This window comes from Orcinus orca, chromosome 8 (assembly GCF_937001465.1).
Source record: "Orcinus orca chromosome 8, mOrcOrc1.1, whole genome shotgun sequence".
NCBI classification, from domain to species: Eukaryota; Metazoa; Chordata; class Mammalia; order Artiodactyla; family Delphinidae; genus Orcinus; species Orcinus orca.
This window is the reverse complement of record NC_064566.1, coordinates 46014633-46042239: the sequence shown is the minus strand read 5'-3', so window position 1 is coordinate 46042239 and position 27607 is coordinate 46014633. Positions and strand designations below refer to the sequence as shown.

The 27607-nt window shown below is 37.1% G+C and overlaps 2 protein-coding genes and 1 non-coding gene across 8 annotated transcripts in view; all 3 read left to right on the top strand.

Moving 5' to 3' along the window:
* The window catches only part of IPO7 (importin 7), a 47822-nt gene extending 28004 nt beyond the window's left edge, over positions 1 to 19818 (top strand). The window contains exons 9-25 of one of the 2 annotated variants that reach the window (XM_033404552.2): positions 629 to 763; positions 1411 to 1510; positions 2273 to 2349; positions 2735 to 2851; positions 5552 to 5641; positions 6054 to 6219; positions 6413 to 6573; positions 7661 to 7789; positions 9591 to 9657; positions 9741 to 9866; positions 10297 to 10394; positions 11532 to 11627; positions 12322 to 12542; positions 12637 to 12842; positions 14033 to 14239; positions 15616 to 15732; positions 19511 to 19818. In XM_033404552.2, coding sequence (XP_033260443.1) covers positions 629 to 763; positions 1411 to 1510; positions 2273 to 2349; positions 2735 to 2851; positions 5552 to 5641; positions 6054 to 6219; positions 6413 to 6573; positions 7661 to 7789; positions 9591 to 9657; positions 9741 to 9866; positions 10297 to 10394; positions 11532 to 11627; positions 12322 to 12542; positions 12637 to 12842; positions 14033 to 14239; positions 15616 to 15732; positions 19511 to 19554 — 2157 coding nt within the window. In that variant the 3' untranslated portion in view covers positions 19555 to 19818. Of the gene's footprint in view, positions 1 to 628; positions 764 to 1410; positions 1511 to 2272; positions 2350 to 2734; positions 2852 to 5551; positions 5642 to 6053; positions 6220 to 6412; positions 6574 to 7660; positions 7790 to 9590; positions 9658 to 9740; positions 9867 to 10296; positions 10395 to 11531; positions 11628 to 12321; positions 12543 to 12636; positions 12843 to 14032; positions 14240 to 15615; positions 15733 to 16777; positions 17907 to 19510 lie in introns of those variants that run through there. The other variant, XM_004279203.4, reaches the window with a different exon arrangement.
* Positions 5785 to 5968, top strand: LOC117196392 (small nucleolar RNA SNORA23). The gene has a single exon (XR_004476555.1). It is a non-coding gene; the product is annotated as a small nucleolar RNA SNORA23 (small nucleolar RNA).
* A 7027-nt stretch (positions 19819 to 26845) lies between the features above and the next one.
* Positions 26846 to 27607, top strand: part of ZNF143 (zinc finger protein 143) — a 54770-nt gene continuing 54008 nt past the window's right edge. For 2 of the 5 annotated variants that reach the window (XM_033404548.2, XM_033404547.2), the window contains exon 1: positions 26848 to 26947. In XM_033404548.2, the coding sequence (XP_033260439.1) occupies positions 26906 to 26947 (42 nt within the window). In that variant the 5' untranslated portion in view covers positions 26848 to 26905. Of the gene's footprint in view, positions 26948 to 27607 lie in introns of all 5 variants that reach the window. The other 3 variants (XM_033404551.2, XM_033404550.2, XM_004279201.4) reach the window with 3 other exon arrangements.

Here is a 27607-nt window from a genome sequence, read left to right as displayed (position 1 = left end):
TCTGCGATTATGTGGCTGTAAAGAATATGATGACTGCTAGTACACTTTAGTGCCACTCCTTTGATTCATGTTAGGAACCTGAAGTTTTACCATCACTGCTTTTGTACCATCGATGCAAATGTCAACACAGTAAAAAGGTCACATAATGTTTTAGCATTATTATGAAAATAGTTTTGACCTGTCAGACCTTCTGAGAGGTCTGTGGACCATATTTTGACAACTGCTATTCTCAAGTATCAAGTTGAATTAGAACTCTTGGCAGACGTTAAATAAGTAGGTAAATGGTTTGGGTAGGATTTGCCTAGAAGCTGATTTTAACAATATAGTGCTGTCTCAGAATATTGTGGTATGTTCCACAAGTAGCATATGGTTTTCTCTTCTTTTTATACTTAATCAGAAACTAGTCCTTTGACACACAGTGTTACTTCAGTTTGTTTATTTTAAATACTTTGGGAATAAATATGGTTCTCCAATACATAATTTAAAAAATTACTTTCTTTTAAAAAGAATATGGTGGTTATTTTATGATAATGACCTGGGTAAGAAGTGTCAGATGTTTTTGCTAGCTTGTAAGTGGTTAAACTTTCTATTTAAACTTTATTTTTTGATCAAAATTTTTTTTTCAAAGGTTTTATTGAAAGTGTTGTATCAGTACAAGGAGAAGCAATATATGGCTCCTCGAGTTTTACAACAGACATTAAATTATATTAATCAAGGAGTTTCTCATGCTCTCACCTGGAAGAATCTGAAGCCTCATATACAAGTAATAATTTTCTATCTGAACTATTTTTCTAGAAAATGTAATAGAAATAAGATTAATTACCAAAAGGTTGAAAAAGTGCATTTTTTTTGTTGACCTATGTTACTTAGTCTAGTTCTGGTAATTGTACATTAGGAAAATGGTGGAACATCCTGACAAACTTTATAAAAGGTATATTGTGGATATTCAGATTATTTTTTAATCTGAAACTGTTATCTGAAAATTTGCTTTTAAGTTCTTACTGTTGGATTATGATTATAGTTTAACATGATTAGCTAACATCATGTAATTTGGAATAGGCAAAGGACTATTTCACCAAATTACTTTTGAGGCTAATTTGCTTATGTACTATTTCCAATGTAATTTATTTGCTTTATTTAGAACTGTAGGGTTTGATGGACTAAAATTTCATATTGCATTTTCTCGGAATACTTAATTGCTACCTATGTACACATGTCTTACAATGACTCGTTGCACAGAGGGTAAGAATATGTACGTTGATAGTCGATCTGAGAATGCATTAAATGCTTTACTGAAGTTTGATGTTAAGCTTTAAAACACAAACTGGAGAGTTACTTTTGTTTTAGCACTTAACGGAAATTTGAAAGTTTAAATTTGAAGACCGACTTATCTTAACTTTTAAATTGCAGGGCATTATCCAAGATGTTATTTTTCCATTGATGTGCTATACAGATGCTGATGAGGAACTTTGGCAAGAAGACCCCTATGAATATATACGCATGAAGTTTGGTAACGAATTTTCACTTTTTTAGAAACAAAGTATGTCGGTAGTTAAATTTGTATATAGTAAACTTTGAATATTAAGGCCTCACCTTAGGAACTAAAAAGCCTTCTGTTGTTTTAATGCAATTTATTCATTGTTTAGACTTTCAGGAAGCTATTCATTAGTTTTGGCATTTGAGAATGATAATCTTCATTTTTAGCAGAAACAAATACAGTAGTGTTAGTAGTTATGATTATTGGATATGCTTCTGGCACATGCCAAATCTGTTAGAAATTCAAGGTTACACCTTAAACACTAAGTGTCTAAACTATACTTTTGGATTCCACATCAGTCATCATGTGTGTGGAAATGGAGACGACGCATACTGGAAGCTAGAGTCTCTGCATGGGACTAAAGAATTGTAATTTGGCTAATGTTGAGTATTAGTCCTTCTTTGTACCAAAATCTTATGTACTTTCAGTCATTTGTACTGTTGTGACCCCATTGTGAAAATTCTCACAGTAGTGGGGTTTTGTATGAAAGAAAATAATCATTGGGAGAAGTTGATGGATTAAGACTTAATTTGTACAGGAAAGAAAAGGAATTAGGCTTTTGCAAAGTTATATGGGGATCTGGGTTTGTTTTCATGCTTGTTTTCTGTGAAGATTTAGCAAAAATTTAAGGTCCTTTTTTGTTGTTACAGAGCATCATTTGCAAATTATGTGAAAATGTTTGTTGAAAAAATTAAAATTACTATTTTCTGTATTAATTTTAAATTTATTCTCTAGATGTGTTTGAGGATTTCATCTCTCCTACCACTGCTGCCCAGACACTTTTGTTTACAGCTTGTAGTAAGAGGAAAGAGGTAGGTTATTTAATATGTGGATAACTTTTGCTTTAATACTTAAAATATGTTCAGATATACACTTGGTTTTTTTTTTTAATTTATTTTATTGAGTGTAGTTGATTTACAGTGGTAATTTCTGCTGTACAGCATAGTGATTCAGTTACACATATACATACATTCTTTTCATATTCTTTTCCACTATAATTTATCACAGGATATTGAATAGATTTCCCTGTGCTATACAGTAGGACCTTGTTGTTTATTCATTCTGTATATAATAGTTTGCATCTGCTAATCCCGAACATTTAGTTTTTAATGGTAGCCGTATAGGTCATTTTGTTGTCAATGTTTTAAAAGAGTTGTTTGGATATCCAGTAAAGCATACTTTTCTCTTTTAATCTAGGTACTACAAAAGACTATGGGATTTTGCTACCAGATTCTTACAGAACCAAATGCTGATCCTCGAAAAAAAGATGGAGCCCTACATATGATTGGCTCTTTAGCTGAAATACTTCTGAAGGTACTTGTGTGTGTGTGTGTGTGTGTGTGTGTGTGTGTGTGTGTGTGTGTGCGCGTGCGTGCGTGCGTGCATGCATGCACAAGCACAGTTTTAATGATAGCAGTTGAGATAAAACAGAATTGAGGTACAATTCACATACCATATGGTTTGCCCATTTAAAGTGTACAGTTCAGTGGTTTTTCGTATATTCAAGGAGCTGTGCAACCGTCAACTCTAACTCCAAAGCATTTTCATCATCCCCAAAAGAAACCCTTTTATCAATCACTCCCCATTTTCTCCCAAATCTCCCAGCCCTAGCCCTAATCTACTTTTTGTCTCCTCTGTGGATTTGTGTATTCTGGGCATTTCATATAAATGGAATGATAAAACATGTGGTCCTTTCTGAGTGGCTTCTTTGACTTATCATATTTTCTGAGTTCATCCATGTTACAGCATGTGTCAGTCTTCATTCTTTTTTTATTGCCAGATAATATTCCATTGTATTGATACGCTGCATTTTATTTATCCATTCATCAGTAAGTGGACATTTGTTTCTACTTTGGGGTTATTATTAACAATGGAGCTATGAACATTTCTGTACACATTTTTTTGTGGACATACATTTTCATTTCTCTTGGGTAATACATACCTAGGAGTCAAATTGCTGGTCATATTTTGAGAAACTGCTAGACTGTTTTCCAAAGTGGCTGTACCATTTTATATATTCATTAGCAGTGTGTGAGGGTTCCAGTTTCTATGTCCTCATCAACACTTCTTATTATCTTTTTAAATTACAGCCATTCCAGTTGGTGTCAAATGGTACTCATTGTGGTTTACATTTCCCTAATAGCTAATGATGTTGGGAATCTTTTTATATGCTTATTGTCCACTGTATATCTTCTTTGGAGAAATTTCTATTCAAATTTTTTGTCGATTTTTATATTGGGTTTTTTGTCTTTTTATTGTTGAATTGTTAAGAGTTCTTTATATATTCTAAATACTAGAAACTTTTCATATACAGTTGACCTTTCAACAACACAGGTTTGAACTGTTTTTGGGTCCACTTAACACGTGGATTTTTTTCCAACAATAAATACTACAGAACTACATGATCTGCAGTTGGTTGAATCTGCAGATGCGGAATCACAGATATGCAGGTCAAATTGCAAATTAAATGCAGATTTTCAACTGCGCAGAGTGTCGGCACCCCAACCCCCTCATTATTCAAAGATCAACTGTTTGTGGTTTGCAAGTATTTTCTGCCATTCTGTGGATTATCTTTTTACTTTCTTGCTGATGTCCTTTGAAGTACACATGTAATTTGATTTTGAAATAATGTCCTCTATACTTTTTTGCTGTTGCTTGAGCTGAAGGTAATTCTTTTTGCATATGAGTTATCTTCTTTTCATGTTGCAAGACAATTGTAAAGTAGTCTTTTTTTCTTCTCAGAAAATTGATCTTTAAGGAAGTTTGTAAGCTTGAATATATCCCTTCACAGCCTAGGAACATCATGCTTTTGTGGCACACATTTTCTGGTAAAGAATGGCTGACTGGATAAGATGTATGTTTAGAAACCTCACCTTAATTGTACACATTTCGTCTGACTTCATAAGATCTGAAATTTGTTTTCACTTTAAAGTTAATAAATAACTATTTCAAAGTGTAAGTAAATATTTAGACAACAGTTCATCCTACTCCCAGAAACCTTGCTGCATATGATGCTCCACTGAATTCATCACCATTAATTTGTGGGTATATTTTGTGTATCTTTCAGCTTTTCTATATCTGTCCACCCATTCTTCTCTTCGTTTATAAAGGGTAAATTACGTGGTTATTTGTTGTGTCTGGGAATCTTGAGTGAGTTCTCACATTCAGGTTTTTGTTTTAACTTTATATTTTTAAATTTTATACTTAGAGAAAATTTGCAAAAATAGTTCCCATTACTCTTCACCCAACTTTTTCTAATGTTAACATATTAGATAGCCATGCCGCAATTCTCAAAACCAGGAAATTAATATTGATATGATACTATTAACTAATCTACAGACCGCTTTCACATTTGATAAGATTTCCCACTAATGTCCTTTGTTGTTTGGTCCCTGATCCAGTCCAGAATCCCACGTTGCATTTAGTTATCATGTCTCGTTAGTCACTTTCGTTTTTTAAAGTGTTGTCAATTTTTAATGTTGATCCTAATATGCAATTCAAGGAACTCTTCTTAAAAACTTGTTACCATTTAGAAAATATCCTATTTTAAGATTTACAGGAGTATCTTTAGATATCCAGATTATTACCCTGAGAGCAGGATATTTCTCAATCTATGTTGTATTGTTCATTTAGAACCTTTCCAGAGAGGTTCTTTCACTATAATAGTTTTATATTAATGTTTTATAGTTATATTAATATAACTGTTTATATAAATAGTTTTGTAACAAAAAACGTTTAATAAGCTAAGGAATAAAATTAACCACTCTTCCCATTACTTAAACACCATTGATGTTAAGATTTGGCATAATTGCTTTCTAAACAAATGATGTAAAAGGACTAAAAAAATGTACCCAGTGATTTTTGATAGTAACGTTCGAGAATAAGAAAATGGATGTGGATCTTGTGGTTCAAAATTCCAGAATAAATGTATGTTTTGACATCAGTAGTCATTTTTAAAACTTGTGTATCTATTTGGCATTTGAGATGATTGTATTTGGAACTTTATTTTTACAGAAAAAGATCTACAAAGATCAGATGGAATATATGTTGCAGAATCATGTATTCCCTCTCTTCAGCAGTGAACTAGGCTACATGAGAGCGAGGGTATGTTTTAAAGCTGTATTGATTTATACATTTATGTCTTGTAATGAATAACTGCTTGTGTGGACTTTTATATGGAAACTTTTAAATGTTCGCTTTAAAGCCATGTTTTATTCTAGACTTTCGTATAAGTCTTTAAATGGCTGCTCATAATGTGTGCATAGTTTTCATCTGTGTCTGATAGCAGTGTCTGTCTGTGTTTTGCATTCAGGTCTTGCTATCCACACAAACATCATGTAGCCAAAGAGTAAGTTGGGATCATAGTACTGGTCGAGTGTTGTGTCTTTGGACATATCTACCACTGGCCAGCCTCCAAATTCCCACACATAGCACTTTGACACTAGAGATATTGTCACATGGTGGAATTTAATGTAAGATACCTATAGTAACTCACTGCATTTTTTTTTAAAAAAAGGCTTGCTGGGTCCTTCACTATTTTTGTGAAGTGAAGTTCAAAAGTGACCAGAACCTGCAAACAGCCCTAGAGCTGACACGAAGATGTCTGATTGATGATAGGGAAATGCCTGTTAAAGTGGAAGCTGCCATTGCACTTCAAGTGCTGATCAGCAATCAAGAGAAAGGTAAAGGATTTATATCTCAAAAATAGTGCAATGTGCTTACGCATAATTGTACAAGGCATAATCGTAGAAACGTGATACATTGTCTTCCTTTTTATTTGAAACGATTTCTTGTTTACTCTTTGGTATATATTGTGTCAGGTTTTAAGGAGTTTTAGCTGTTTTGGCCAAAAGTTTTTTTCTCTGTCTCTTACAGCTAAAGAATACATCACACCATTCATCAGACCTGTCATGCAGGCTCTTCTTCATATTATAAGAGAAACAGAAAATGATGATCTTACCAATGTAATTCAGAAAATGATCTGCGAGTATAGTGAAGAAGTTACTCCTATTGCAGTAGAAATGACACAACATTTGGTATGTTATTTGAACCAGTCATTTATGCATTACTTAGATTACAGTATTTTCACAGAGCTTCTGTATGTATGTCAGGTACCATTCTAAGCCCTTGATATATATTTTAACTCATTTAATTCTCACACAATCCTATGAGAAATATTCCTATACTGAGAGAATATGTGAGGTATAAGAAGTTTAAGTAATTTGCCCAAATTAGGAGGGGTGGGTCTGGGATTCACACCTGAGCTGTATGCCTCTACAGTGCAGAGCTGTTTACTTGTACTCACATTGCATCATGACTGCCTTGTTTGTGTGGTTTCCTGGAATGCTTTGGACCAACTGAAAGATAGAGATAATCGTTATAAATAGATTTTTAAAGTGAAATTTGTGTAAATAGTTATTTCGTAGTTGACCTTTGTCTATTGTACATAGCCCTGAACTTCTGAGAATTAACAACATAAATTATTTAAGGGTAATAGAAAATATGGACATGTATCCAACAATTATCCATTCATATTCTCTATACAATGGTTTACTTGGTGCAGTTTGTATTCTTGCTAAATACTGAGGTTTGAAGAATCTAACTCTTGGTATTTGCTGTGCATATTTTTAACAGCTGATTTTGAAGTGGGTAAAGACATTTGGATAAATATAGTAGTGTTCATTAAAAGTATATTGCATTATAAAAAGCTGATTATTATGATTCCTCATAACTAATGACTTTGCTCAGTTGCTCAGTATTTTTCAAAATGATTGAATTCAATGGCAACAAAAACCTTGATGACTAGTATTTGGGCATTGTCAAATGTTAGCCAGTAATTTAAATAAAAATATTCATAATATTAAGCACTTTCTATGCCTTGCCCACAGTATCTATGGAGATGTCAGGAAAAAGAGGTCAAGTAATCTGTTTAAGGTGACCTAGTAAGTGGCAGAGCAGTACCATTGATTATAGAGCCCAAGCTCTTAAGTAATATTAGTTGATTTGGAAATGCTGATCGGTTGTGCTGTCCCAGTGAGAACATTTTAAAAATTAAAAGTTTTAGACAAAAACGTGTTTATACTGCTTTAATGGCAAACCTTAATTACATTCTCTTGAATGTAGGCAATGACATTTAATCAAGTAATCCAGACTGGGCCAGATGAAGAAGGAAGTGATGACAAAGCAGTTACTGCTATGGGAATCCTGAATACCATCGACACACTTCTTAGTGTAGTTGAAGATCATAAAGAAGTAAGAAAACGATCCAGTGTTGTAAAGGTTTTAGGGAATTTCAAGCCAACTGTTCTATGCTTTTTGGAGGGCTCTGACTTACCTATTCTCTGGTCATCTTCTCACATACCTTGATTTTGCTATCTATTAACTAGTACCCTTGTGTAGGTACCTTACAGATATTTTAGAAGGAATAGGAAGGAGGTATTTGTATCACCGTATCTTTACCCTCAAGGCTCTGGGTTTTGACTCCCTCTTAGGGTTACCTTTTCAGATCCAAAATTATGGTGATTCCTAGGAAAACATATTCTTCCTGGTTTTCCTTATTAATAAAATTTTTTTTAGTTAGGGTATAATACATATAACATATACCACCTTAACTGTTTTTAGGTGTACATTTCAGTGGTATTAAGTACATTCACGTTGTGCAACCATCACCATCATCTTCCTAGTTTTCTTCTTTTACTATTGTCTTTTGGAAAGGTAAGCAAATTGTAATCATGAATATTAAAAGTGGAATTATTTAAAACATACAGAAAAGAGTAAAAAACATAGAAAACTAACCAGTACCCCTTACCCACCACCTAAATTTATTAGATTTTTAACGTTCCGTGGTATATCCTTAGACTTCCAGTAAGAAAAATTTTCAGATAATGTAATTGAAACCATTAGGGCACCACTTCTTAATCTCATTTCCCTACTTCCTTCCCTTAGAAGTAAGCATTGTTCTAAATTTGGTGTTTATAATTACAATGCAGATATTTAAATCCATAAATCATGTTTTCAGATTATCTACAAACTGCCTTTTGCAACCTGAGAGTTTCAGTAAACTTTCAGATTTTTTTTGTAGATTACAATTGGAGATAGCTAGAAGCCATGAGGAATCCTATAGCTACCTTATGGTTAACAAATCAATTGCTTACTATATTTGAAGAGTTGAAGATGTATTGAGTATATGTATTTGAAATGGATATCCTGCTTCTATATCTGATTAGTAAATTTGTGTGTGTGTGTGTGTGTGGTACGCGGGCCTCTCACTGTTGTGGCCTCTCCCGTTGTGGAGCACAGGCTCTGGACGCGCAGGCTCAGCGGCCATGGCTCACAGGCCCAGCCGCTCTGTGGCATGTGGAATCTTCCCGGACCGGGGCACGAACCCGTGTCCCCGCATCGGCAGGCGGACTCTCAACCACTGCGCCACCAGGGAAGCCCCTGATTAGTAAATTTTATCTCATTTCCTCTCCCCCACTTTTTAAACATTCTGATGACTTCCAGGGATTTGGGATCCAATTGAGGACCATACTGACAAAAGGGGAGTGTGTATTTTCTGTCTATCTTGTATGACTTGGGGGCCTAGCTCACTGTTATATAAAATGGAGGTGGCTTAAAAATTATTGGGAGTGGTAGGAATAATGCCTTATTTTAAATAATTTTTCAGTAAGCTACTGATTTACATCTCAGTTACACTCTATTATATCTGGCCTGAATTAATCTATGTTTACACACAAAAAGATTTTAGTCTCTGCAGAATGATGTGGCTCCTTTATTTTCATACTTACCTGCATTTTTCCAGGAAATTTTTTTTTCCTTTACTTTATAGGCAAACTATGCATGTTCTTTCTTCGTCTCATTGTAATGGTGTTTCATTAAATTTCATACCTATATTGATTCATAATTTCATAATATGAGTCATTTCGAAACAGGTTTAAAATATTAATTTGTTCACAATATTGACTTTACATTGAAATGCATTGAATTATTATACATTATTTAATAATTCATTCAGTGTGCTACAATTCCATATGATTTTTTTCTTCTCTTTTAGATAACCCAGCAGCTTGAAGGAATCTGCTTACAGGTCATTGGAACTGTTTTACAACAGCATGTCTTAGGTATATATCTCTGATTGTGTTAAGAATACACTACTATTTCATATGAGCAAGCATTGTCCTAATGACTCAGTATTCTCTTTTAGAATTCTACGAGGAGATCTTCTCTTTAGCACATAGTTTGACATGTCAACAAGTGTCTCCACAGATGTGGCAGCTACTACCTCTGGTATTTGAGGTTTTTCAGCAAGATGGCTTTGATTACTTTACAGGTAAGTCAAGTCATCATAGAAATACTAAGGATTCCTCCCCATTTGTATTCAATTTTAGTGTATCACTTGAATACAAACTTTTGAATATTCTAAGTGTTTTGTTGTTTGGATAAGTTATCAGTAGCAATTAGTGCTCAAAGATGACCCATTATACATTTTGATTTAGTTATCACTTGAGATTTTTTTCTTTAACACAGATTCTTACCTTCTGCCCCCGTCAGTCTTCTTTGTATAATCTTTTAACTGCTAAATATGAAGGAATGCACTTTAATAATAGCCTCATTTTTATGTTTAATTATAAGTGAATAATTAAAAGTGAACTTTAGGGACAGAACATTCAGACTTGCTTTTTTTTTTCTGAGATTTTTTTCAGAAACACAGCATATATGTTAGTAATGATACTTAACTGATGCTTTTTTTATTAATACAGATATGATGCCTCTGCTTCATAATTATGTAACAGTTGATACAGACACACTTCTGTCTGATACCAAGTACCTTGAAATGATATACAGTATGTGCAAAAAGGTAGGTAAGCATGTGAGGCTGGTGCTATAAAAAGTACAAAATTGTGAAGAGACGTGGTACCACATTATGGTGAACATATTATACGGGTCTGACAGAATAAGAGCTTTAAGAGTTATAAACTGAAAATGGCTTTGATTTCTAGATCTCTCAGTAATGGCTTTGACAAGTATTTGTTTTATGTCTGCCCTCTGACATTTAATTGGAGTTATAAATGTTTGGGTTTTGGGTTTTTTAAATAAATATATTTATTTATTTATGGCTGTATTGGGTCTTCTTTGCTGCGTGTGGGCTTTCTCTAGTTGGGGCGAACTGGGGCTACGCTTTGTTGCAGTGCGCGGGCTTCTTATTGCGGTGGCTTCTCTTGTTGTGGAGCACGGGCTCTAGGCGCACAGGCTTCAGTAATTGTGGCTCGCGGGCTCTAGAGTGCAGGCTCAGTAGTTGTGGCGCCCGGGGCCAGTTGCTCCGTGGCATGTGGAATCTTCCCGGACCAGGGCTCGAACCCGTGTCCCCTGCACTGGCAGGTGGATTCTTAACCACTGTGCCACCAGGGAAGTCCCAACACCAGGCATTTAAAAAATGATTTCGCTTTATGAAGTTTTTAGATGTGTTTGTCCTCATCGATGTCATTCCTTTCTGAACACTTAGTCACAAAATAATCTTCTAGTTATGTTATTATTTATTGCCAAATTATATTGTTTATGTTAATACTCTGGAAACAGAGATGTCTATACCATCTACTTTCCTATTCCAAAACCCTTATCCTTAACCCTTACATTCCTCTAGTGCTAATGAGCACATCAAGTCCATGCTTTTATTTCTTGTCTGGAAACAGCCTTTGCCATCAACAGATTGCCTCTACTTCCTGCTCATCTCACTCTCCATTGTCAGTATGTTTTTAGACATAGTGGTTGTCAACTTGCTATGGTCCAGAATGGCACTACATGGGATGTGCTTTGATTATGTAGACCGGTATTACAGACGAATAACTCCAAATCCTACGGGTGCTTTAGACTATAGTCTGTACAATGACTATTGCAGTCACTCATATTAATTAGAATACCTTAAATACTTCAGCAGCTATAGACTGATTCAAGGTTTTGTGACGCCTCCTTGCAGTTTATATTTTGTATTGATCAGGTTCTTACAGGAGTTGCAGGAGAAGATGCAGAATGTCATGCAGCAAAATTGTTAGAGGTCATCATTCTGCAGTGCAAAGGGCGTGGCATTGACCAGGTCAGTGAAGCTATTAATGATTCGTGTTGGAGGATTCAGAGAGGGAATCTTTCCCTTCACTTTTTCATTTTGGGCATTTGTTCTATATATTTTGTATGTTGTTTATTATGACACCTAGATAACATGTTAAAATCGTTCTTTTAAAATTTAACCAATATTTAATAATGATTGTATATTTAATATGTATGGAAATATGACTGGCAAGTTTTATGGCTACTTGTTATGCAAGGTAAGTTTTGACAAGATTTTTTTTTAAGTATATTGTGAGAGTATTGTTTGCCACACTATCACTTTGCAATAAGATAGATTTAGTCATTAAATTTCCATGGTCAGTTTCAACGGGACTTTGAAAATCCATCTTTATTGAGACATAGTTGAAAGATAACGTTGTATAAGTTTAAGGTATACGGTGTCATGAGTTGATAAATGTTTATATTACAAAATGATTACCACAATAAGGTCAGTCAGTAGGGATATTTTGAATCCAATATTGCTATTGTGGTGGGGCTCTAATAGCTCAGTGAGGACCAATTTTTCTCTAAAATTGGATTTCCCACTGAATTGGCTCAACAGTAAAAATTGGATCATTTAATGGAAGGGGGGTTAGTTGAGGCAACAAGAAAGTTAATATGGGTGGGTAGTTAACGGCTGCTTTACTTACAGTTTTGGAATGTTTCGCTGTCTTTCTCTACAGTGTATTCCCTTATTTGTGGAAGCAGCTTTAGAGAGACTGACAAGAGAGGTGAAGACAAGTGAACTTCGAACAATGTGCCTGCAAGTTGCCATTGCAGCTTTGTATTATAATCCACACCTACTTCTCAACACCTTAGAAAATCTTCGCTTCCCTAATAATGTTGAACCAGTTACAAATCATTTTATTACACAGTGGCTTAATGATGTTGATTGTTTCTTGGGGTAAGTGACATATATTGGATCTTTATTTACTTTGTAAGGAACTCTGCAAAATCTTTTTTAAAGGAAAATAAGGAAATTTTATTTTATTTTTTAGGCTTCACGACAGAAAGATGTGTGTTCTGGGCCTATGTGCTCTTATTGATATGGAACAAATACCACAAGTTTTAAATCAGGTTTCTGGACAGATTTTGCCAGCTTTTATTCTTTTATTTAATGGATTAAAAAGAGCATATGCCTGCCATGCAGAACACGAGAATGACAGTGATGATGATGATGAAGCTGAAGATGATGATGAAACGGGTAAGGGATTTGCAATGGAGAAAGCCAGTCTTATTACCCAGTTAGAAATATCACTGGACTTGTTCTTTTAGCCCTTCTCCTAAAGAAATGTGGGATCATAGCCAAATGCTTTCATGTTCATTCATTCATAGAACTAGAGTGTAAGGTCCATGAAGGCAGGAACTTTCAGCTGTATCACCATTATGTAAAGCAGTTCTAGGCGTATATAGTTCCAGTGTTGGCAGGTTTTTTGTGTGTGTGCTTTTATATATATATATGTATATATATATAGATAGATATAATTTATTTATTTTTGGCTGTGTTGCATCTTTGTTGCTGCACGTGGGCTTTCTCTAGTTGCGACGAGTGGGGGCTACTCTTTGTTACAGTGCACAGGCTTCTCATTGCAGTGGCTTCTTTTGCTGCGGAGCACGGGCTTTAGGTGTGCGGGCTCAGTAGTTGTGGCTCACGGGCTCTAGAGCGCACAGGCTCAGTAGTTGTGGCACATGGGATTAGTTGCTCCACAACATGTGGGATCTTCCTGGACCAGAGATCGAACCCGTATCCCCTGCACTGGCAGGCGGATTCTCAACCCCTGCACCACCAGGGAAGCCCTGTTGGCAGGTTTTTAGTGTTGGTAAACATCTGTCTATTAGTGCTAAAATCTAGCTATATCTACACTGTAAAATTAAGTTAATTAGATGTTGGCTAATACATTTCACCTGTAAGACAGTATAGACTACAAGAATATAAACTGATAGGATGTTGTTTAAAAGAAATTATTGTAAAGGTTTCAAAATATAACACTTGCCATTTTTGTCTTTTATCATTTACTATCTTAGCCAGCTAGGCTTTAAAAAAAAAAATCTCATAAAAGGTATTCTGTGGATATAATAAACTATTCTACTGTACTGTTGGTATTTGATTTGGTATATACCATAAGTCTCAGCACACCAAGTGCTGGTTCTCATATTATGCAGTCCTTTTTCAGACTTCTAGTACTAACAGTTGTGGTGAGTTTTCTTAGATTTCTATGAGAATTTTTTTTCTGTTTATTGCTGAATATGTATTTAAACACCAATTCCTGGAACTCTTCCTTGAATTTATTCAGTTGTGATTTGTAATTCACCAACAATGATCACTGTCACTGAGTTACAGTGAGTAACAGAATATTCCAGTGTTAACAAGAGCACCTTTTTATGACTTGGCAGAGGAACTGGGGAGTGATGAAGATGATATTGATGAAGATGGACAAGAATATTTGGAGATCCTGGCTAAGCAAGCAGGCGAAGATGGAGATGATGAAGACTGGGAAGAAGATGACGCTGAAGAAACTGCCCTGGAAGGCTATTCCACGATCATTGATGATGAAGATAACCCTGTTGATGAGTATCAGATATTTAAAGCTATATTTCAAAGTAAGTTAACTTGTTATATGTAATTCAGATAGCTCCGTATGATCCATTTTCCTGAATCAATTTGTTCTTATTTACGTCTGCCCCTTAAAGAAGGGGTTTTGGGTATATCAAACCCAAACTAAAATGTGATTTAGGATTGTTAGGCAGAGTAACCAAAGTTACTTCTACTGTTGCCTTAGAGATTCAGTGTATTTTCCTCATCCTATTATTTTGCTTTTATTTAGATTGTCATTTTGAAATATGCACGTCATAGGAAAATTGTATAGTTCAAAAAGTTTATACAACGAGTTTGTTTTTCCTACTTCTAATTTCTCACCTCCCAGCTTTCCCCAGAAATATCTACTGTTATGTCTGTTTCTTATGTTTATGTATTTGTGTATCTTTTTTTTCCCCCTGGCTAAACCCATGCTTACCTGTCTGAGAATTTGACCATTTATATAACATTTATGGTCTTGGAATCTCTATTCTTTTCTCCTGTTTCACAGTGTGTGGCTACGGAATACTAGGTGCCAGTTTTTGTTTTTTACATCTGTGTTCTTTAACCCAACTTAAGAAATTAGAATTGGCACTATATTTGAACATCCTTTCCCTCCAGAGTTAACTACTGTGCTATTTTATCATTCCTATGCATTATGAACGTTGATGTAGAATAAATTCTCTGATAACCAAAGCATTAATCTTCCAAGCCCATGACAAAGCAATTGTGATGCAAGCTTACAGAAACACAAGGAATTGTTTCTGAGCTACATGGCAGGCTGTAAGGATTGATTGAAGTGCCAAGAACTTACTGACTGGCTTTTGTCCATGACTTTGTATTTTGTATACTTAAACACATGTTAATCCCTAAAGGATGGTTTATTATAGAAGGCTCATCCACAGTAAATGCAATAAAGTAGAAGTAGAAAATCATGTTATAGAGAACATTTTTAACTAAATACTGCAGAGCACCTTTCTGTGGAAAGACAGTACATATATCTAAGAAAGTGTTTTTTTGAATAAGCAATGCAGAATAAGCAATGCAAAAAAAAATAAGTTGCTTTAACTCTTAATCTTTTAAGGGGTTTGGGTTAACTTTATTTCTAGTTTCCCTAGTTTGTTACTTATTATATAACAATTGGATTAGGCTCTAAATCCTTATTTACTAGAGATAAGAATTATGACTATGATTAGATTTTTGAGGCATAATGCTAAACCAGAATTTTTTTTCCCCCTGTATCTTTTTTTTCACAAGTAATTTAAAATACCTTAGATTATTATTGGGAGAATATAAACTAGATCAGAATTTCAGTATTGGAGGTGGAGTAGAGGGAATAGAACAGAAAAGAACTACCAGGACTCTCTTATTGCCCTTTTTTCCCTTGTTTTCTTTTTGATAGCTATACAAAATCGTAATCCCGTGTGGTATCAGGCTCTGACTCATGGTCTTAATGAAGAACAAAGAAAACAGTTACAGGATATAGCAACTCTAGCTGATCAAAGAAGAGCAGCCCATGGTATGTTAATTGACCTCAACCCCTCTTTTTTTTTTTAATATTTATTTTTTAATTTGGCTGCACCAGGTCTTAGTTGCGGCATCGGAATCTTTAGTTGCAGCATGCAAACTCTTGGGATCTAGTTCCCTGACCAGGGATCGAACCTGAGCCCCCTGCATTGGGAGCACAGAGTCTTAGCCACTGGACCACCAGGGAAGTCCCAACCTCAACCCCTCTTTAATGCAATTAATGACTTTGATACAGCTTTAAAATTTAAATTAAGTGATTTAAAATTACATAAAAGCTACAGTTGTTGGAGGTGATAAGAAATTCATTCCAATCTGTAGAAATGAAAAAAGGAATTTTGGTTTTGGCCATAATTTACTGATTTTAAGTATAGTTGAAGACTACTTTCAGTGTGCAGTAGCTTTGATAAGGTCGCTAAATCTCATGGGGCTGGTTTGATAGTAGAAAATTCCATTAAAATTGTGAATTTTAAAGTTATGAAAACTACAATTTTTTTTGAAAACTGCAATTTTAAAAAACTATATTAAAGACATATCATTTCTTTTCATCGTTAAACATTTCAGTATGCCTTTCAATACAGGATGTTTCAGATAATACACAGCCTAGTAGTTTTCTAGAGGTCTTAATACTGCGTCAGACTAGTTTTATATTCAAAGAGGTTCCTCCTTATAAAAAAGGCACAGCTTTCTAAAGTATTTAATTTGAATTTGCCTGCATTAGATTCATTAGCTGTAATTACCTTTGGAGATTGGATCCTTCTGATTTAGTATTTGACTCAAAATAGAGTAAAGATTTTTCTTTTTAAACAATGCAAAGTGAAAGTTGGCTAAGAAGTCTGTAGCATACAAGAGAGTTCGTCTTCTCTACATAATATACTCTTTCTTCTATACATTTGGAGGGAGAACAGAGGCCAAAGTTTGGAACTTCCTGGCTAGTACTGGTGGTTAAGCTATTGTTAATGTCTGTCAATTCCTTCTTTTCTCCAAAGCAGTAAGGTGATCGAATGCTCTATTAAACATTCACATATTTGTTTTTCTAGAATCCAAAATGATTGAGAAGCATGGAGGATACAAATTCAGTGCTCCAGTTGTGCCAAGTTCTTTCAATTTTGGAGGCCCGGCACCAGGGATGAATTGAGTTACCACTTTCCTGCAGTGTGATTGTAGTGAAGAGCTTGTGTTCCTCCTAGTAGCGGTTCCAGAACTGGTTCATGTAATCCACTCTAAACTAATTGATGAATAGATGGACAAAAAAAAACCCAGGAGGTGGGACCTGATCATGCAACTTGGCACTGAAAATGAATCCAGAGGAATTTTGGCGGGGGAGGGAGGTAACCTGGGGGGCAGGGAGTATTTTCTTTATTTTTTGAAGAAAGTAAGATTCTGACTGAAAGTTCAAGTGACACTGTGGAAATCTGCAACAAGAGGGGATGTCATGAAGGCAGCTTTTCTTTTTCCGAGGAAAAAATAGGCATGGGCTACAGGACTATTTAAAATGTCTCATTTACAGTATAAGCTCAGAGGTAGATGTAATTTTTACACCTATGAGTATTTGTCCGATTTCTGTCTCTTCCTCACCATTGGGTATCTATTCTTTATATGTAAATAAGATAAGGTAATCGATAGCCTTATTCAATCTTCATCATTTTCATCATCAAAGATTGTTCCTATGTAGATTATTGGACATTTATTGTAGCACTACATAACTGATTAAAAAAAAAATCTGTAAATGAATTAGCACTTTCATATTGAAACAAGCCTGCTAGCCTATGTATAAAATAGCAAAATGTTTGCTGTTTATAAAAAGATGGGATGTAATGGGGTGGGTGGCAGGGGTAATTTCAAGTTATTAATTTAAAAATGAATTAGCAATTTTGTACCTGGTGACTTTGTGGTGCACTCACCTCTGATAGTGACTTGAATTCGGTATGTTAAAAGGGGTTAGTGATATTTCATTGCTGCTAAAAATGGCAACTCCCTCTGTGTCCTGTTTTTTCTTAAAGCTCTCAGTGTACAAGTGGATATTTGGATACAAGACCTTACTGTAACAAATAGGAAAGATGATATTTGAAGCATGTAAATTGGATATAAAGTTCTACTCTTAAAGAGTTGATAAAAGAGTATGGCTAAACATCTATATATGCAGTCTATTAAAAGAACTTAATTCGGCTTTTATGTCTTCATTTGATTGCAGTTTTTTCCTAATTATAAATTTTTTCCTCATTGATCTGTTTTTACGCTATACCTAGAAAGAACACAAAATGTACACTTTTAAAATTGACATTAAACACCTGCCCACCTCCCTTTTCCCATCTCCTCTCCCCCTCTTGTTGATGGTGGTATCTGGTCTTAGATAGGCTGAAGGCACAGTGTTCCCTCCAAAAACCACTATTGATACCACTGCAGAAACAGGCCAGCAACAAGACAATGTAGAGAGGTTGGCTTGCTTCCCTCTCTTCTAACTGCATGTTCAAAAATAAGCTTTTATTGATATTAAACATCTGTCAGAAGACTCATACATTGGTTTATTTTTTATATACATTATACACACAATATTTCAAATTGAAAGCAACATCTCAATGGATTCAAGACTATTAAGTGCTGTTGTCAAAACAGACCAGAAAATTTATAACTGTAAAAATGAAACATGCACACATTATTTAAAATGCATAATGAAGAAAACCCATTGGTGTTGTGTTTTTCTTGTATGCCAGTAATTAAGCCACTACTGTTGGCACTGTTTGGTTTTCTATTTTAACACTGAAGGAGTGAAAGTATTTCCTATATTTATGAATTTACTATGAAAATCTTGGCAAAAAAAGAAAAAAAAATGTCTGTCTAAAATGTGTGGGTGAAAACTGTTAATCAAGTGTGTTCCTAATTTGTTTCCCCCCAAGTTGGACACCATCTGTAAACCCTAGGTTGCTTCAGGGGATTTCACTATTATATAAAATCAGTAAAATTAAAGTGGAGTAGTTGTATATATGCAACATTGTGTACAGAGGGGAGATACTGAATAGTATTAAACATTTTCGTCTTCCTTTACCTTTTATCCCCTACCTAATATCTAGTCTACTTTTTTAAATTTCAAACTTCACTGCTCTTTGAATTGATAATTCCAATTTTCACATTGTTATTGGAAACCATATCTAATAAAGGTTTTAGTTATTCCCATGCACAGTATGGAAATTCTCGTTTGCTGAGGTTTTGTTTCAAGAAAATGTATTGGCATGTATTTGAGAACACGTTTTATTGTCTCCTCTGTCATACAGTCCAAACTAATCTACGTTTATGGATTTTTGAAATGAAAGACCTTAAAATTAAACTATATTTAATATTAAATATTGTTCAGATGGTAGTTTCTAATACATCAAATATATACCTCGATTATTTTCAGTATTTCCTTAAATATAACATCAAATTAGAGTTTCTTATAGATTATGGATCTTGATATGTGTCAGTGTTTTTAAATAAGGTTATAGGACTTTTAGATAACTTTTCGAGAGTAGTATTTATAAACTTGTAATTAGTTGCATGTAGATTTTATTTATTTATTTAACATACAGCCTTTCCCACAGTTTCACTAACCTATAACTTATTTTTTAATTTATACAAGTTAATTCTGATTTTGTCTGGGTTTCAGTATTTTGTCTTTTTTAATGGCTGACATTAGCATAAAATCTTCACTTTTTTGTAAACTTAAGCCATCCATTTTTATAAAAGCTATTCGTTTATCAGTATTAAATAAAGGATGTTAATCTATTTCTCTGCAGGTAACAGAATGGTGATTACTAATCTACACACCTTATCAAGATAGTGGCTGCTGTGTTCACCTGTAGAAGAGACCAGAGTGTAGAGCAGGGGTGGCCATACCGCAGCCCTATGGCTATGTGCTGCTATTCAGTCCCAGATATAGTCCCTGAAGCAAGCATGAAGAAGAAGTCATTAGGAATTGTATTAATATAAACCGTGTCTTTGGGAAGATCTAGCACAATGATTTAAGCATAGTAGGCATTCCATAAGTGTTTGTAAAATGAATGACCTAAAATTACATTAAAGCATATTGGTTATAAAAATGTCAGTTCTGTTCTATATAATTTTAAATTTTGGTGAAGATTATCTGTGAATATTTATCAGTATCCCTCCTGAATTCTAGGTTTTACCCTTGATGAGGTTGGCCACCCTTGCAATAATAGCACTTCACACTTTGGTGCATGTGGTTTTTACAAAGGGAAACTAGACATCCAGCTGGAAATCCAGAATTTTATTACTATGAGAGGAATATATATATATATATATTTTTTTTTTTTTTTTTTCTTCTTTCGGTACGCGGGCCTCTCACTGTTGTGGCCTCTCCCGTTGCGGAGCACAGGCTCCGGACGCGCAGGCCCAGCGGCCGAGGCATGTGGGATATTCCCGGACTGGGGCACGAACCCGTGTCCCCTACGTCAGCAGGCGGACTCTCAACCCTTGCTCCACCAGGAAAGCCCGAGAGGAATATATTTTAAGTAACTTTTTGAGACGTAATTCCCCTTCGAGGTTTTTTAAAAGCACAGATGAGGGCTTCCCTGGTGGCGCAGTGGTTGAGAGTCCGCCTGCCGACGCAGGGGACACGGGTTCGTGCCCCGGTCCGGGAGGATCCCACATGCCTCGGAGCGGCTGGGCCCGTGGGCCATGGCCGCTGGGCCTGCGTGTCCGGAGCCTGTGCTCCGCAACGGGAGAGGCCACAACAGTGAGAGGCCTGCGTACCGCAAAAAAAAAAAAAAAATAAGAAAATAATAAAAGCACAGGTGATAATTCCTTTATGTATTTATAGATTCTGCTTTCATGTATAGATAGAAATTTGCCAATTACACTTGGTATTTCCTATATTTAAATGCTTCCTACCAGAGTTTTTTTTAAAGTTTCTTTTAACATCCTTTTAATAATTCAAAATGAAATAAAAAGGAATTTCCTCAACCTGAATAAAGGCATCTACCAAAACCCTAAAGCTAATGGACTTAATGATGAAAGATTAAACACTTCCCCCTAAGATCAAGAACCATGCAAGCATGCCCACTGTTGCCACTTCTTTAGCATTGTACATGAGGATTTAGCCAGGGCAATTAGACATCCAGATTGGAAAGGAGGAAGTAAAACTATGTTCACAGATGACATGATGTCACAGAAAACCCTAAAGAATCCATAAACACAAAGAGCTAATGACTTCTTCAAGGTTGCAAGATATAATATCAACATACCCAAATCAGTTGTATTTCTATACAGCAGCAATGAAATGAAAGTGAAATTAAGAAAATTCCATTTACAATAGCGTCCCCAAAATTCTTAGGAATAAACAAAAGTGAAAAACTTACACTCTGAAAACTACAAAACACTTAAATAGAGACATCCCATGTTCATGAATTGAAAGACATACTATTGTGAAGATAGCAATACTTCCCAAGTTGATCTGCAGATTCAGTGTAATCCTTGTAAAAGCTACCTTTTTTGCTGGAATTGACAAACATTCTAAAATCTGTATGGAAATACAAGGGACTCAGAATAGTCAAAACAATCTTTAAAGCAAACATGATTGTACTAGTAAGGATACTTTTTTTTCTTTCTTTTTTGGCTGCATTTCGCGGCTTGTGGGATCTTAGTTCCCTTACCAGGGACTGAACCTGTGCCCTCTGCAGTGAAAGTGCAGAGTCCTAACCACTGGACCACCAGGGAATTCTCAAGGATAAATGCCTTATACTGACCAAAGGAATAAATAAGAGAGTCCAGAAATAAACCCTTAAATTTATGGTCAATTGATTTTCAGCAAGGGTCCCAAAACCAATGTAGGAAAGAATCTTTTTAAAAATGGCTCTGAGACAGCTGGGTATCTACATGTAAGAACATGAAGTTGGACCCTTAACACTATATACAAAATAATTCAAAGTGGTTTCAAGATTTAAATATAAGATCTCAAAGTCTTAGAAAAAATACAGGTGTAAATCGTGACTGAATTAGGTAATAGTTTTTGGATATAACACCACAGGACAAGCAACAAGCACCACAGGACAGGCCCGTGTACCGCAAAAAAATAAAAAAATAAAATAAAAAACAGATGACTTGGACTTCATCAAAACTTACAACTTTGTGCTTTAAAGGACACTTTTCCAGAAAGTGAAAAGACCCCAGAGAATGGGAGAAAATATCTGTTAATCTTGAGTATATACAGAAGTCTTAGAACTCAACAACACAAAAACCCCATTTAAAAACAGTAAAGAACCCAAGTAGACGTTTCTCCAAAGAAATAAATGGCCAGTATCATAGGAAAAAATGCTTAACATCACTAGTCATTAGGAAAATGCAAATCAGAATTCATGATGCGATATTTCATACATACTAGCATGTCTATAATCAAGAAGGTGCACAATTACAAGTATTGGTGAGGAAGAAGAGAAATTGAAACCCTCATAGTGTTGATACGATGTAAAATGCTTATCTGTTGTGTAAAAGTTTGGCAGTTCCTCAAAAGGTAGAAAATAGTGTCACCTAGCAATTCCACTCCCAGATGATGCATATATCTGAGAGAAATCAAACATATGTCCACACAAGAACTTGTACACAGTTGTTCATACTAGCATTACTATAGCCAAAAGGAGGAAACGGCCCAAACAGCCATCAGTTGATGAATGGATAAACAAAATGTGGTATATCCAAATAATCAGATATTTGGCAATAAGGAATGAAGTACAATTACATGCTACATGTGGATAAGCCTTGAAAACAAAGTGAAAGAAGTCAGTCACAGGATTTCATTTACATGAAAGATCTATAATTAGCAAATCAATAGGTTAGGGAACACTGGGCAGGGGTGGGGAGGGAGGAGGGAATGGAGAGTGAGTGCTATTGGGCATAGGGTTTCTGTTGGGCATGATGAAAGTGTTTTCCATTAGATAATGGTGATGGTTGAACAGCTTTGTGAATATACTAAAAACTACTTAAGTGTATGTACACTTTAAAATGATGAATTTTATGATATATGAGATTACAAACTTTGTTTTTGCTGTACGCCGGCCTCTCACTGTGGTGGCCTCTCCCGTTGCGGAGCACAGGCTCCGGACGCGCAGGCTCAGCGGCCATGGCTCCCGGGCCCAGCCGCTCCGCGGCACGTGGGATCCTCCCGGATCGGTGCACGAACCCGTGTCCCCTGCATCGGCAGGCGGACTCTCAACCACTGCACCACCAGGGAAGCCCGAATTTTATGATATATGACTATCTCAATTTTCAGTTTTCTTAAGCCTCAAATTTGTTCAAAGTTCTCTAAAAAGTAACATAAAATGTTTATTTATTAAATACAAATTAAGATCTAGCTATCCCCTTATTATAGGGAAAGTATTCTTCCCCCCAATACTTTGTTTTGCTACCAGCTGCTCATTTGTTTTTTAAATCCCATCACCCTATCAAATAGCCCTAGCTGGTGCGAGTTTGGGTGGGTAGCAGGAGGAATCTTCAGGAGCTTTAGATTGATAACATTTTGTAAATTGAGTTTACTCTTCTCTTAGTTTCCCACTAAAATAAACCTAACACACATTAACCACAACTAGTAACCTTGGAGCTCACTTACTGGGTGATATTTTCAAAGATGTAATGAATGAATGGGGTTAACACGTGGTCCAGGGGTAGAGTTGGTAAAATGAAAAATTGCACACACTGGAGTCACTATAGATAGCTTGAAATGAGGAGAATCATGCAATTAGCCACTAACAAAACATTACCAGTTGTATTATACCTATGTCTATGTCAGCATATATACTGAGAACTATATATCTGAGATTGGAAAGGAACATTTTAAGTAACTTCCTCATACACTTCCAAAAGTATGTTCTAATTAAGCTCTGATTAATGCTTTCGGTGTGGAAGCTGATTAACTGAATGAGTTTATTCTACAGACCAAGGACTCTTAATTCTGGGTCCAGGAGTCCTATGAAACTGCAGTCTTTTAGTATATTTTTCATAGCTTTCATCTGAATCTCAAAGGAGTTGTCAAAGTGCTTAAGAACCACTGCTGTTGACCATTAAAGTGAGGACTGGAGAGAGATGGGCTAACATTTATTAAGCACTTGAAAAGTATCTCTGATAAGCACTGTGCTACATTTATCTACATTCTCACATATCCTCCCAGTCACACTGTGAAATAAGTGTTTCTACTTTACAAATGGGGCTACAGTTTGTAAGACAAGTGACACTCTAACAGCCACAACTTCCAATGGAGAGAGTTGGTTTTAAATTCTTTAGTGTTTTCAGAAAAGAAAAAACAGAAGAGAAATAAGAAGTTTTTTAAAAAAAGAAAAATTCTTCAGTGTTTAAACAAAAGCTACAAATTCATAATAAAAATTTATTATAAACCTATATGAAAATAATTTGATAACTCAAAATCACCTTCTCCTAGACATAATTACTTTTAAGAGGTGAACGCATTATTTCTACGTTTTTTTGTTTTTTTTTTTCTCGGGCGCATCGTGCGGCTTGTGGGATGTTAGTTCCCCAACCAGTGATTGAACCCGAGCCCTTGGCAACGAAAGCACGGAGTCCTACCCACTGGACTGCCAGGAAATTCTCTTCGTATCTTTTTTCTATACATATAATACTTTTTTGTTGTTTGTTTGTTTTTGTTTTTTTGCGGTACGCGGGCCTCTCACTGTTGCGGCCTCTCCCGTTGCGGAGCACAGGCTCCGGACGCGCAGGCTCAGCGGCCGTGGCTCACGGGCCCAGCCGCTCCGCGGCATGTGGGATTCTCCGGGACCGGGGCACGAACCTGTGTCCCCTGCGCCGGCAGGCGGACTCCCAACCACTGCGCCACCAGGGAAGCCCTATACATATAATACTTTAATGGTTATATCATTGTACAAATATACCAAAATCAACCAATTCTCCAGGAAGTTTTTAGTTACTGAAAGAAATGTTTTTAAAACCTTGATGGCAACAGTTTTTGAAGGGGGCTAGAAATAAGTTAGCCTATTTAGAAAACTGGGGAAAAGGTCCAGCTTTGTGTAAGAGCATGGACTAGTACTGATTGGCAGTGAAATGTCTTCATGCCATTAATTTGTTAACATGTAATAAGATATGAGGGATAGGAAGTGATTTAGGGAAAATGTGAAGATTCTGGATGGCCCTGAATAGTATGTACATTTGAACTGTTCTATATATAGTCAGTGGTAAATACTGTAACACAAAGTTCCACTACCTGTGACAAAATCATTATTAAGGTTTCTCCCTGAATCAGATTAGAATTATAGTATCCTATCCACCACCACCATTCAATGTTTACAACCACTCAGTAGGTCCTGGGGATAAAAAGATGTCCTGTAACTGCAAACTACGATTACAGGGTGATTTTTAACTTCCTTTTGAGATTCTGTATTACCGTGTTTTAACAGACTAGAGATTCAGGACTTAGTAATAAATGACTACATTGCATAAAAGTATTTTGATTCTTTTAATAATATTTCTGACTATAAAATACAGATATAACATCTAGAAGGTACAGAAAGTATAAATTAAAACACCTCGTTTGTCATCTGAACTCTCTGTGAAAAAGGGAAATCTATCCATTGGGTACAAGACTTGAATGAGCCAATTCCTCCAGTTTCAAGCAACCTAATCCAATTTTATGTGCCACATCTTTTATTCTTATAAGGGCATAAAATATAAAAACTACTTTAAACTTCTAAAGAGTATGTATTCAAACGACACTCAACGTCCTATTTTCCTTCCAATGGCATTTGGGCACCAATTACGCAGCTATACCTTGGTTAGGGTCTGCAGCCTGCCCCTCACTCCCTACCTAAAAGAAGGTCTCGTTAAAAATCTCAAACTGGACTCGAATGTAAATCAAAACACTTTAATTATCCTCACTTAGGCCATTCCATAATCACCTGAAATGCAAAGACACTAGATCAAACATCATCCAGCTCTGTCCAGCTTTTGTAAGCAGGACACAAATCTCCAGTTACAACGGGACCATCCTTCTCAATCTCTTAGTAACTCAAATCTACATTTGGAACACCAGATTTAACAAATCTTGAGTCTACACACTTTACCTCATCTTTATTCAGCCTGGTTGCCAAAGCATATGAATACATACTGAATACTCCTGAAATGACTAGTATTTCCAATGGCTCAGAAAAATTCTGGGTTGAGAGCTACAAGAAACACTACCTAAACTTCACAACTAATTTGTATCCATTCTTAATACTGGGGAGACCGAGTCAATGATTTCCTCAGCCTTTTGACTTTCCTTTAATTTGCGACACACACAAAAGGGAAAGTAAAAAAGTTAGCGACACCATTACAGACGACTTCAAAATTTGAACCTAAGGAACATGAAAGCGCAAAAGCAACCGCAGTGTCTCCCAGCAGAGTCCAAGACCACCACCCCGCTGTCGAGCTACGCCGGAGCTTCAGCTGAGGCAGGAGGCTCATCCTCCTACCAATGATGATGCCCCAGCGACTGGAAAAGCAAAGGGAGACTTGGCAGCCAGTGACAGGCATACAGCAGCTCTCGGAAAAGCAGAGCCTCCGCCCAAGACCAAAGGCCTCAGCTGGCACCGAGAGCCCCCAGGGAGCGGTGAGGCGTCCCATCCTGTCCTACCCCACCCTACCACTTCCCTCCCAACGGGACGACACTCGGCAATTGCTAGGCAAAGCCCACCCGGTCTCCAGAACGCGCTCCAGCAAGCCCACCGGGAGCGCCAAGGCCACCTCCTAGCCCCTGTGGGGAAAATGGCGCCTGTGAACCCTTCTCCCTCCCGGCTAGTCACAAGGACCAGCCTCCCTCCCTCGCTACAAAATGGCGCCTCCTGCTGGGGCCACAGACTCTGCATAATTCACTTGTCAGCGAGGCGGTGTCGCGCTGGGACGAGCGGTTCTGCCAACCAGTCAGAAGCAGAAACTTTGTTCCGCACTTTGGGTAAGCCACTCAGGCGCTGGCTGTAAGGCCAGGCGAGGCTGACGTCAGGAAAAGGGGCGTGGATAAGGCGGTCTCCTTTCGCGTCGCCTAAATTTGAGCCAATGGCAAGCAGGAAGCGTCCAGTGAGTGACGTAATGAAAGCCCAATGGAGGCTGGGGGCGGGCTTCAGACCCACTATGCTGGTTGCGGGGCTGAGGGGCCGGGCGGCTGTTTCCTGTCCTGGTGCATGGTGGTCGGACGAAGGAATTGTTGGAAAATTTTCTCGGAGGTTCGTATATAAATGTGTTTTTACCCAGTGTGCATTATTCTCCGCCCGGCCGCCGCCCTCAGCGTGGCGGCGCGGGCCCGGTAGGGCCCGGGCTCGGACTCTGGCTCCTCAGCCTCCGCCGCAGGCCTTGCAGATCCTACGGCCGGCCGCGGTAGAGACGCCTGGGCAGAAGCGGAGTTTATTAATAACCCGCGGCCGCCACTCGGGCGGCGGAGCTTTTCTCACTGAGGACGCACCCCCCCCCCCCGCCCTTGTCTCTGCGCACTGCGCCCCGCCTGTTCCCCTCAGGGGACTGCCGAGGGGAGGGAGTGAAGGAGGGGAGGGTGGAGCCCTTGGGAGCCCGGCGGCGCTTCTCGGCTTGACCTCCGCGCGGAGCGAGTCCCCTGGCGCCGCCGAGGCGAAGCTCCTCCGGCTGAGACGCTGGACCCCGGTCGGCACCAGGCCCTAGCTGGGGCGCCGGCGGCAGAACTGGCTGAGGGCCCGGTCGGCATCCCGCCTGTAGATCGCACCCAGAATTTCCTCCCACTCTGATCGTGCACAGATTTCTTGTTTCCCTCACTAAAAAAAAAAAAAAAAAATTTTTATGGTCATTGAGGCCTAACAGCGAATATTAGAAATTGTCATTTTTATCATTCCCCTTTTTTCTCGGTTTTGGCCAAA